The 11405-nt window shown below is 35.0% G+C and overlaps 3 protein-coding genes across 3 annotated transcripts in view; 2 read left to right on the top strand and 1 right to left on the bottom strand.

Moving 5' to 3' along the window:
* The first annotated feature begins 5860 nt into the window (after positions 1-5860).
* On the top strand, positions 5861-7276 carry LOC105620032 (general transcription factor IIH subunit 3). The gene is made up of 6 exons (XM_012201543.1): positions 5861-5870; positions 5972-6468; positions 6550-6672; positions 6748-6883; positions 7009-7045; positions 7141-7276. The coding sequence occupies exons 1-6, from the start codon at positions 5861-5863 to the stop codon at positions 7214-7216; spliced, it is 879 nt and encodes a 292-aa protein (XP_012056933.1). The 3' UTR covers positions 7217-7276.
* Positions 7277-7518: 242 nt separating this feature from the next.
* LOC105619953 (anaphase-promoting complex subunit CDC26-like) lies at positions 7519-7740 on the bottom strand. The gene has a single exon (XM_012201467.1). The coding sequence runs from the start codon at positions 7738-7740 to the stop codon at positions 7519-7521; it is 222 nt and encodes a 73-aa protein (XP_012056857.1).
* A 983-nt stretch (positions 7741-8723) lies between these two features.
* The window catches only part of LOC105619952 (inhibitor of growth protein 3), a 10776-nt gene continuing 8094 nt past the window's right edge, over positions 8724-11405 (top strand). Inside the window, 5 exon segments of the mRNA XM_012201465.1 lie at positions 8724-8751; positions 9574-9645; positions 9827-10186; positions 10420-10843; positions 11188-11402. Coding sequence (XP_012056855.1) covers positions 8724-8751; positions 9574-9645; positions 9827-10186; positions 10420-10843; positions 11188-11402 — 1099 coding nt within the window.

Genomic DNA, 11405 nt, shown 5'->3' with positions numbered 1-11405 from the left:
AGCAAGTGCGTGACCCATCGATGCAAACAAGTGATAATCGGAAGGAGCCAAATCTGGTGAGTAAGCCGCATGGGATAGAACTTCCCAGCTGAGTGTTTCCAACGTATCCCGAACTGGTTTTGCCGTATGTAATGGAGCATTGTCATGGAGAAAAATGACTTTGTGTTTCCCCTTTTTGGTATTCTGGTCGTTTTTTAAGCAGCGAACGGTTCAAATTGATCAATTGTTGTTGATAGCGTTTGGTATTAACTGTTTCGCCAGGCTTCAAGAGCTCATAATAGACCACACCCTTCTGGTCATCAAACATAGAGCATCGTCTTCTTGCCAAAGTGATTCGATCTTGCGATCGATGTGGATGGTGCGCCTGGGTCTACCCATGATTTTTTGCGCTTGGGATTCTCAAAAAAAATTCACTTTTCATCCCCAGTAACGATACGATGCAAGAATGACTTTCTTCTGTATCGTTCGAGCAAAATTTTACATGTGTTTTTGCGCCTCTTCATCTGTCTCTCGTTCAATTCATGTAGCACTCATCTGTCGATTTTCTGATTCTTTCCCATCTCTCGTAAGCGATTGGAAATAGCTTATTGAGCCAATCATGATTCATTTATTGATATTAAAAATGACTGATGAATAGATGATTGGCGGATTTCATATTCTGTCAACAAAAGATGCCATTTTTAATACAGTTTTGTGGTACTGACATAAGCCGGTTGTGCTTCTCTGATAAATCTAGGGCTCCGGTCAATTTGGTGCTTTCAGTACTTTTCAGTTCTATTCTTATTTTATATCTATTGATATATAAAGACAGAATGATGATTACAAATGCTTAAAACGCGTGAGCGTCCAAATTGATTGCAGCTTAGAACTTTAATATATACTTTTGGATATTAAAATGAGATAATTATATGTTTAATATTTGACGAAAGAGAGAAAGATATTGGGGCAAGAATAAAAAGATCATTTAATTGCAAGTGAATGATTATATATGTTATTAGATATATATCCAATCCACTCTCTTCCTGAGGCTGAACATTTTTCTGCAAACATGAACTACATAGAAGAAAATATTTTAATATTCATTTTTAGCAATGCGAAAATATAAATTATCTAAACGTCATTGTAGATAAAGATGATACATTTTTTCATCTAAAATGCAGATAAAGATAATTAATATTTTTATTATTTAAATAAAGATAAAATGACGTCAAAATTTCATCTAGATCACAAGTGCCTAATGTCCGGCCCGCGTAATCTTTCAATCCGGTCCACACCCACAACCGTATTCCAAAATATAATCGTATTCCAAAAAAAATTCCACGTGAGTAAAGCGTGCGCGGCAGGAAGGCTCGCGGGCAATAGTCAAAATTTGAAATATGGCCCTTCGGACTAATTGGGCACCCGTGATCTAGATGACCATCTAGATAATTTTATCTAGATAAGATCAAACACTGCACACACACACACACACACACACACACACACACATATATATATATATATATATTTCCAATGATAATGATAAATATAACAACTTACACCGCAGTGGGGTAAGTTGTTACAATTTACCTACTGATAGAAAATTTTAGTATTCAGTATTTAAAGACATAGATACAAATCAGAAAAAAATTAACTATCTAGTTAAAGATGTACTTGAAGCAATGCAAAGGCATTCATTAATTTAAATATATACAGTACGGAAAAAATTGCTAACAATTTTTGCTCCTATTTCCCCTACATTCAATTAAAACTTTTCGATCGACGATTGATTCAAACGGAGTTAATTAAAGGACATTTAATTGGCAATTGGAATTGGTAAATTCAATTGAATATCATTCAATTGACGATTTTAAGCGGAATTAATTAAAAGTCCTTCAATTGACAATTGAAATAGAATTCAATTGAACATTATTTAATTGACAATTGATTAATGACCGTATACAGTTATATTAATTTTATACATAACTGATTTTGTTAGATACACGTTGACTACTACTAACACATATAACACAGGTTTATTTGCAGAAGTTTAGTGCAAAAAAGTGCATAAAGAATACATGTAAGTACAATTCAGAAGATAAAACACATAATGAAATAATCTCAATATTATCGAGCAAAAAGTAGCAGATACTGTATAAATATTTACAAAGAAGAGTAAATATCGATAAATGTCTATAAAAATTTTGCATAGTTAGGATAGCATCATCCAATTAACCATTGCATACTTGAAATCGTGTACTATCAATTTTGTTGAGAGTAATGTATATAGGTGTATGCGCACACACACACACACACACACACACACACACACACACACACACACACACACACACACGTGCGCGCGCGCGCGCGCACGCACACAGTAGAGTATCTTAGAATGACCTCTCGTTAGTTAAAGCGGATTAAACTGAATTAAAAAAATGACTATTTTGCAATTTTTGCAATAATAAACGAGATATTAATTTCTAAAAATTCATCGAATAAGCGCATATCTGCTCGATCTATTGTCATAATGCACGCTTATCGTTGATGATTCAATATTCAATTAAACGAGTTTCAATTAAATTTGCTTAAATCAATCCTCAATTGAATGATGTTCAATTGAATTCGCTCATTTCAATTTTCAATTTCTCTTTCATTGGCTCTGATTAAATCAATCGTCAATTAAATAATCTTTTATTGAATTTTCTTATTTTAATTTTTAATTTAATGTCTCTTAATGAAATTTGCTTAAATCAATAGTCAATTGAATGGTGTTCAATTGAATTTGCCTATTTTAATTGAAGGAATTTAATTGAAGGAATTGAACATTTAATTAACTCCGCTTAAATCAGTCGTCAATTGAATGATATTTAATTAAATTCAATCGTTAAATTTCAATTGTCAATTAAACGTGTAATTTAATTTAAAAAATAATTAATTACTTGCAATCCTGCGACTCTGTTGTAGAACAGGCATAAGGCCCATTCCACACAAACTTGTATACCCACATAACCATATGCATAAAGAAAATTGTCCAATCACAATTCTGTCATAAAGGCAAACGTAAAATACAATTAGATTTTCTTTATATTTGAATTTTTCTGCATATGTTATGCGGTTACGCAAGTTGTGTAGAATGATTCTAAGGGCTGCCGCACACAAAATTCCATGACAACAGTGACCATAAGACATAACTTTCGATGAATCAGGATATTATGCTTTAGGTCTACGTAATCTAACGCAAATGAAAATAACAGTAAATATAAGATGAATTTCAACCAGTTGAAATTCACTTTATTGCGAGGTTATGTATAAGTTTCTTGCTATTTCCGTTAAAGTACGTAGATCTAAGACTGGGTTCACATGCAATAGTAGTAGGCGGTACATTTCGCTTGTCTGCTTCTGTCTTTTCGAGTTCTGATTGGCTTCCGTTTATCTGCTTTTCGTTTTTCCCGATCTAAAGCAGTATTCTCGTTAATTCAACGGCTTAAATTACTGTTACAAAAATTTTATTTGTGGCAGCCTTAAAGACCTTAAGATGTCAACTTGAACCAATCAGGATACTATTTTTTTGCGAATTTGCAAGATCTAACAAAATGATTCTCTGATTTGCGATCCACTTACCCACGAACCATGGGACATTAAGGACACAATTGTCGTACATAAAACGAAGGATTGTCAGTAGCCTAGTTTTCATCGAGAGTTTAATCCGGAATGTAAGAATCAATCAATTATAATCGAGTATTCCCTATTACAATCGAACGAGGGGAATGCTCGACTGTAATTGGTTGGTTCTTACATTCCGAATTAAATATTCGATGGAAACTAGGCCAGTAATTGGTCGGATGCTTCGATTCGCGAATACGCACGTACAGCGATACGCGTCATGAGACGGATGATGGCATCCTTAAGGTTTAAAACATCTATTGTAAATCCGGATTTAGTCCAGATTCTCAATAGGTGTTTTAAGTCTTAAGAAACTGATCAATTACAGCCGAATGCGAGAAGAATAATCAATTGTGATTCCATTCCTTAAAAATCTATTATAGATCCGGGTTAATGCCTGTTCTATAATAGAGTTCTATAATTCGCAAATCGTAAACTGTTAAGAAATTGGCTAATCACAGTTAAGTATGAGAAGAATGATCAATTATGATTAATTAATTTTTTACCGCTTACGACTCTATTGTAGAACAGGTCTGTCAGGTCTGTCATCCGACATTTATTACGATGAATTGTAGGCTTTTTATAAAAAGTAATTATTTAAGCTTTAAGTTTTAAGTAGTAAGAAATTGATCAATCATAGTTGAATTTAAGAAGAATAATTGACTATAATTGATCAATTTTTTGGCTTAAGACTTAAAGCTTAGGTAATGACCTCTGTTATGTCTGTTTTACAATAGGCAAATCGTAGCCGTAAGAAATTGGCCAGTCACAGTTAAGTGTGAGAAGAATAATCGACTATGATTGATTAATTTCTTACGACTTATTGCTTATAACTCTATTGTAGAATAGGCCACGGCATATTTTATGCCGAAATTATAATATCGATATTATAAACTTGGCCAATCATAATCTATTCCTCTGAAGAATGGAATGACTGTAATTGACCAATTTCATATAGTATATTTCATATAGTAATTTCAAGTCATGTAAATGTAGTAAATAATATTGTTCGTATTGCTTCTCGGAAGCTATTCAGGGTCGCTCCGAATGAACTTAGCGTAGTTGAAATATAGGATTCACACTATGTACAACATTCGTTATAAGACATCTGACTCGATTGTGTATTTTGAAATGAGATGAAAATTACAAAAGAGAGCAATGATTATTAGGTAATCATATATTAAATTAATTAGGATCAATTAAATTATGAATATTCTAGTGAATTTGTTCACTTTTGTAATTTTCACTTCATTTCAAGATACACAATCGACCTCCTGACATTTTATTGTTATGATGAATGTCGGACGTCATATGACGGATGTACATAGTGTGAATCCTACAGCTCTCGAGAGACAAAACGAACGACCATAAGTATGTTCGAGAAAATGCTATTAGCGCTATTCTATCCTTGTTTTATATCTAATAAACAACGAAGATAGTATGAGAAAGTTGCGCTAATAGTGTCTCCCCGAACGCGCCAATTATGAGGTCTGGTTATTGCTGTTTTCTGAACTGGTATACACAATGCAATAAGTTAAAATGAAATAAATATATGTTTGTTTTGTTTTAACAGTCAACTTATTACCCCAGTTTAAAGTGCAACAATAAAAAACAAATCTATAGCCTCAACTGTTCGGATCCGTGAGCGCTCGCTACTATTAACTTATTTAGAAAATTATTTTGCAAATTTCGCAAGCAGATTTAAGAGAATGATTCTGTGATTGGCGATACGCGAATCCATGCACGATCTGCTGCATGGGACACCCTTAGGATGAAATCACACGATATTCAACATGTGGAACAGAGAATTCGAATAGCCAATCGTGGGAAAGAGATAGAAAAATGCAGAAGAGCGCTGATTGGTTGTTCGAATCACGCATCCTCTGTCCTGATGCTGATTCCCGTACCGTGTGATTTCATTCTTAGATCATCCAATAGCAGCAAGCGCTCACGGATCTGTTCCGCAACAGTTGAATGCTGAACGTGAGTTACCTTGTTAACGACCATTTAACCATTGGCATCAGTGGCGTTATGCTCCACTGTGCAATGGCAGTTATGTATGTTTGATATTTGTTTATTATTAACTTCTAATTGCACATAAATTTAAAAACACAACAAAACATTTACAAAAATATATATATTATAATTAAAAATAAAGAAATTTCTAATTTAAAGAAAGAAAATTATTAAAAAAAAAGAGAATTCTAACAAAATGTCGATTGGTATGTTAAGGTTTTTATATGCAATACGTTATCTTGCAGAATTAAATTGGAATTTATTTGTCCGATCTTTGTTTATTCATTTACTTATAAATGCCCTTTAGAAATAGAGACGAGTTTGTTGGTGATCGTTCTGGATGTCAATCCAATGCAGCGTATAGTGAAGCAAGAAACCAAGATACTGTCACAGTGTTTAGACTCAACAATTGTTTTTGCCAATGCTCACCTTATGCAATCATCCAATAATGAACTGGCGATAATGTCATGCCATGGCCATAGTGCTAGATTCCTCTATCCTTGTGAAAACGCAATAGAAATAAGACAGATGGATGGACAGTATGAAAAGTTTACCATGGTAGAACGCACAGTACGTCAGCAATTGCAGCAAGTAATTAATGAAATCTCCATGGATGTTCCATTGAATATGGAGAGTCTTATTTCTGGTGCACTCAGTATGGCATTGTGCTATATCGCTCGGTTGGAGCGAGAAAAGGTCGCTGGCCAGAAGTTGCATCCTAGGATGCTGGTGATTACTGCCAGCAATGACTCGGCCACACAGTACATGAATTACATGAACATATTCTTCACTGCACAGAGAATGGTTTTGTCTCTCTCTCTTGGATTTTTGTATTACAATAACAGAATAACAGATAATTCGTAACATCCGCCTGGCTACTTTCAGAATGTCATTTTGGATGTGTGCAGCTTGGATCAAGAGCTGACACTCTTGCAACAGGGCTGCGATATTACTGGCGGTAATTACCTGAAGGTGCCACAGCTTGCTGGATTGCTGCAGTATTTACTGGTGAATTGTGCATGCTTAATTTTATTAACACAAATGCAATTATTATGTATACTGATTTATTTTTTTATAATTTAGTGGGTTTTCCTGCCAGATCCCAGTGTTAGATCTAAATTGGTTCTTCCTCCGCCAGTAAAGGTGGATTATAGGGCAGCGTGTTTTTGCCATCAGGAACTTATTGATATTGGATATGTTTGTTCCATATGTTTATCAAGTAAGTATAAAATTATATCTGATCAATAATTTAAGAATATTGTAATTAATGTGAAACAATATATAAACATAATATTAAACATTATTAAATTTATTCGTATTAAAAAGGTATTATCGTTTTTTTAGTCTTCTGTAAGTTCAGTCCAATATGTACTACTTGCCAGTAAGTTTCTTTAGTTCTGATATTTTTTAATTATATCATATATTAAAATAATATATCATAAATGATAATTATGAACTTATTGTGAATTTTTTAAGCACGGTATTCAAGATGCCAGGACCTATGCCAATAAAGATGAAGAAGAAGAAGAAAAACGTAGACATCGTTCATTGATTGTATATTTCACACATAGCAATTACATTTTGTAAATAAAACTAATGTCATGTTGTAAAAACTGTTTTTAGGATTATAATTTTTTTATCATAACCGGTGTAATTAATTGCATAAAATTGAACAAATTCATTTTTAAAAAATTATATCTGTTTTAATAGATCATTTTCGAATATGTTTAATATAAACCGTATCTGTGTATAAATGTATTCAACTGTTTAAAATCAAAAATTAGTTGGAATGCATAATTTGACTGTTGCTTTCAATTCATTTTGTAATTCGTATCCCAAGTCTTGAATCGAGTGTTATGTTGTGGCTCGATTGTGCGCGGATGGATGTTGCGGCACGTAACCAATGCGTTCCTGAATCTCGCTCTGAGGAATCTTGCCTCCCCATGAGGGTGGATTCATGGATGAGGACGCTTTTCTTTCGGGATCTTTCTTAGACTCGTGTGCTTTCCTTATTTCCTCGTATATTTGCAGGTCATCCAAACGCATTTCTATTCGAGTTGGACTTCGTCGTATCATTTCACTGAAAAAAATAGCATTACATTGTTTTTTTTATGTATAACGAATCTTGTCAGAATTTAATTGAAAATAATGATTCGCAAATATATGTGCGCGACTTCTGAAACGCGCCTATATTCTCCGAAAAATCAGGAATGAGTAAAATACAAATAAAATGTGCACATCGAGAAAAATAAAAATAATCGCATAGGAAGCAAAAAGAAAAATCTTGTTTTGTTTTTCGATATATAAGCCTAATCTACAATGTATTCTTTGTTTTCTATTTTTTATTCTTTTATTTCTTTCTCTTTTTAAGATATTTTATAAACAGTCGTGTTTTTTTTACTCTTTCAAAATTTATCAACTTTTATTTCGGACAACAGAAAATCAAGAAACATAATAAAAAAAGGCAAGTGATGTCTAAAAAAGGTAAAAAGCAAGAAACAAGAAGCATAGTGTATCATAGATTAAACTTCAAGTCTTTAAATTTCGCTGAAATTGCAAGTGCTCCAAAATTAAATACGCATTCCGGTTGATTTCTCGTAATCGACTAAATTTAATGAAGAATGAAGTGAAGAAATGATAATATTCCGGGCACCAAGTTTTTCGATACGTTCCTGATATTCTTCGCGTATATGATATACCGGGTATACGACAAATATGGCAAATAATCCCAAACCAAGGCTGCTTCGCGTGAGCCTCGTTGTCGCCTGGCAAAGCCCGTTGTAGGTCATAGCGGCGATCGCACTCCCTTGAAAATCCCGATCGAACGTTTCAGACCGAAAGTCAAATCTGAAAGCGCGCTAAGACTTGAAAGCTGAAAGCGTCCCGAAAATACGAACAAATACGAATGCGAATTGCGGAGGGACTGGACACGCGCGGGCACGCTTTCGATCGGGCAGCGCGTTTTCCTGCAAACTCCCGCGAAATTTTGCGACTACCCGACGACGTGCGGCGACTACTAGTCAAGTATATCAATCGCAGGCAATCGACGGCGCGGGAAGATGCTTTACCTCGAAGATTACGTTGAAAGTGCGTAGGAGAAATGGCACGGCTCACTTTTAGAATCCTAACCTCTTCGCGTGGCGCGCGGCTAACCTAAAACCTAAAATCACCTAGAATCACCTAGAATCTCGCGGGCTGATTTGTTCCGCGACAAATGCAGCCATTTTTGTTTACATTCTGCGGACTGCGATCCGCACCTTCTTTTACGCGACCTGGACCTGATCGCTATAAAATGCGACGGGGAAGGCGCGTTTGCTTGACAATGCGACCTCGCGTCAAAAGGTTAGGCGCAATGTTTCGTCGACACGACGAAACGCTTGTTGCTATATTGCCAAGATAAAAAAGAAAATAATAAATTATTATTTAAATCTGCAATCCTGCATTTGTCAACATTGAATTTCATTGTACAGAATTAAAAATTCATAAAAAAATCTTTCTCTAAAGTACAATTTCTGTTTACATAGTCGTAATTTTTTTGTTCAATACACTATGAGGATAGTCATAGAATATTGTCAAAAAAATATTAATTTTATTGAATGTAGTGTTATTATAAACGAATGAAGTAAATAAAATTGTTTAATGTAAGTTCATGTAGCAATTCAAGGATTTGTTACTATGACACAGGTCAATACAAATGTCATTCTGTTCTTGTTATTCAAGGCATATCAAGAAAGAAAAAAACATTTGTGTCAACTTGTGACATTAAATGAAGACATTATCTATTAACTGGAGATTATTAAGAACAAAGTATAAATAAATATACAAGAATAAATGATTCAAGAATAATTACTTTATGTAAAATATAAAACTCTAATTATCTTTTTGCTAATGTCTGTCTTATGGTTTCAGTGATCGAGCATCTTCCACAAGAGCTACGGGACCGATTTACAGAGATGAGGGAGATGGATTTAGGTGTACAGAGTATGTATTATTTGATGTAACAGAGAATATAGTGATAAAAATATAGTGATGAAATAATAACAGTGATAAAAAAAAAACTCTAAATTATCTGGAGACACTGGTAATGTCTCAGTGCTAAGCTATGGCGCGAGACACGGACGTGCCTCCTTTATGTGATAAAACTAACATCAACTACCTTCAGATTCCATGGATAGCCTGGAAAAGAAAGTAAAGACGTTTTTTTCCAATGCCAAGAAGATGAAACCCAGCGAAAAGGAAGCAGAGTACGAAGCTATCAGAAAAGAGTATTACAAGACTTTAGAAGATGCAGATGAGAAGGTGCACTTAGCCAATCAGATGTACGACTTGGTAGACAGGTACCTGAGGAGGCTCGATCAGGAGCTACACAAGTTCAAAATGGAACTTGAGGCAGACAATAAAGGTATCACCGAAATCTTGGAAAAGAGATCTCTAGAATTGGATCAGCCACCCACAAATAGCAGCCAAAAAGAAAATCGTTACAGTTTCACGCCGAGCAGAACGCGAGATAATCATAGCCATTGTAAGTATAGCATTTTTACATAATAATGTAACTTCATGTTCAATTCAAATGGCTTTCAATATAAAAATGGAAAATGCATTAGTATAATCTCTCAAAAACATCGACATTATTAGGAGATACTTTAGGATAATCTATAAAAGTCACTAATTATAAATTATAAATTTATAAATGGAATAAAATTGTAATATATAACAATCTTTAGACGTACTCTCCAAATTTTACGCAAATTTCAGCTCGATCGGAGAAGCGACGGGACTCCAATGCATCTTCCACATCAGTCGAAAAGAGACTGGTGATTGAGAAGTTACCAGCAACGACAAGTTTACCGGAGTCACGGCCGGCATCAGCGAATTCCGCGCCCATTATCGCAACGAATAGTGTCACGCCGGCGCCGGCAGCGATTGCTAATTCCGTGGGATCAGTATGTTATAATCTCGGCCACATCGGCGCCGGTGGTAATGCCATTGCGGCAGCAGCGTCACAGGCGATCGCGGCCACGCAGTCAATGCAACAAGGTAGACGTTCGGCTAGTTTAAAGGCAAGCTATGAGGCTATTAACACTGGTGGCGTACATGCTGCGGAATTCAGCAGGGAACTGGCCGGTGCGGCACAAACTGCCATTGCCGCTATCCAGGAGACTACAAAGAAGCATAAAAAGTATGTAGAAAATATATAATGAAGAAACAAATAGTAATTAAATTTACTCAAAATAATTAAATTGCCCCTTATTTATAAATTCTCTTTAAGTTCCAATAATTTGGATTAAGAGATTACTCTTTGTTATATTAGGGATACTTTACAATTTTGTATTTTATTTTATAGAAAAATTTCTTGTATAGCAATTGTTCAAACAACACGTCTGAACATGATAGTCTTAGCGCTAAGCATGGCATGAGACACTGCCGTACCTCCTTTACGTGAATCAACGAGTCGCGTCAAATCAAGATTATGGGATCTCAATAACGGCTGTCTCGATTGAGTTTTGCTATTACAAATTCTAGGAAAGTGACAGCTACTGTGCCGAGTTCGAGCGTGATCGCAGCTACAGTGCAACAGCCTGTGTCTCCACCAGTGGTTACCACAACCACGCAAGTAGTGGATCCGGATAATCCGGATTGGACATACGATCCGAACGAACCACGCTATTGCATATGCAATCAAGTTTCGTACGGTGATATGGTTGCTTGTGACAATTCAGACGTAAGACCGTTAACATGTT

The sequence above is a fragment of the Atta cephalotes genome (assembly GCF_000143395.1).
Source record: "Atta cephalotes unplaced genomic scaffold scaffold00023, whole genome shotgun sequence".
In the NCBI taxonomy this organism is placed as follows: domain Eukaryota; kingdom Metazoa; phylum Arthropoda; class Insecta; order Hymenoptera; family Formicidae; genus Atta; species Atta cephalotes.
The sequence above is the reverse complement of the archived record's forward strand: the minus strand, read 5'-3'. Positions and strand labels throughout refer to the sequence as shown.

Coding starts and splice junctions, on each gene's coding strand:
- LOC105619953 (XM_012201467.1), bottom strand. CDS start 7,740: ATGATACGACGAAGTCCAACTCGAATAGAAATGCGTTTGGATGACCTG.
- LOC105620032 (XM_012201543.1), top strand. Junction 6,469..6,549: donor TCTTCACTGCACAGAGAATG/GTTTTGTCTCTC, acceptor GGCTACTTTCAG/AATGTCATTTTGGATGTGTG. Junction 6,673..6,747: donor GATTGCTGCAGTATTTACTG/GTGAATTGTGCA, acceptor TTTATAATTTAG/TGGGTTTTCCTGCCAGATCC.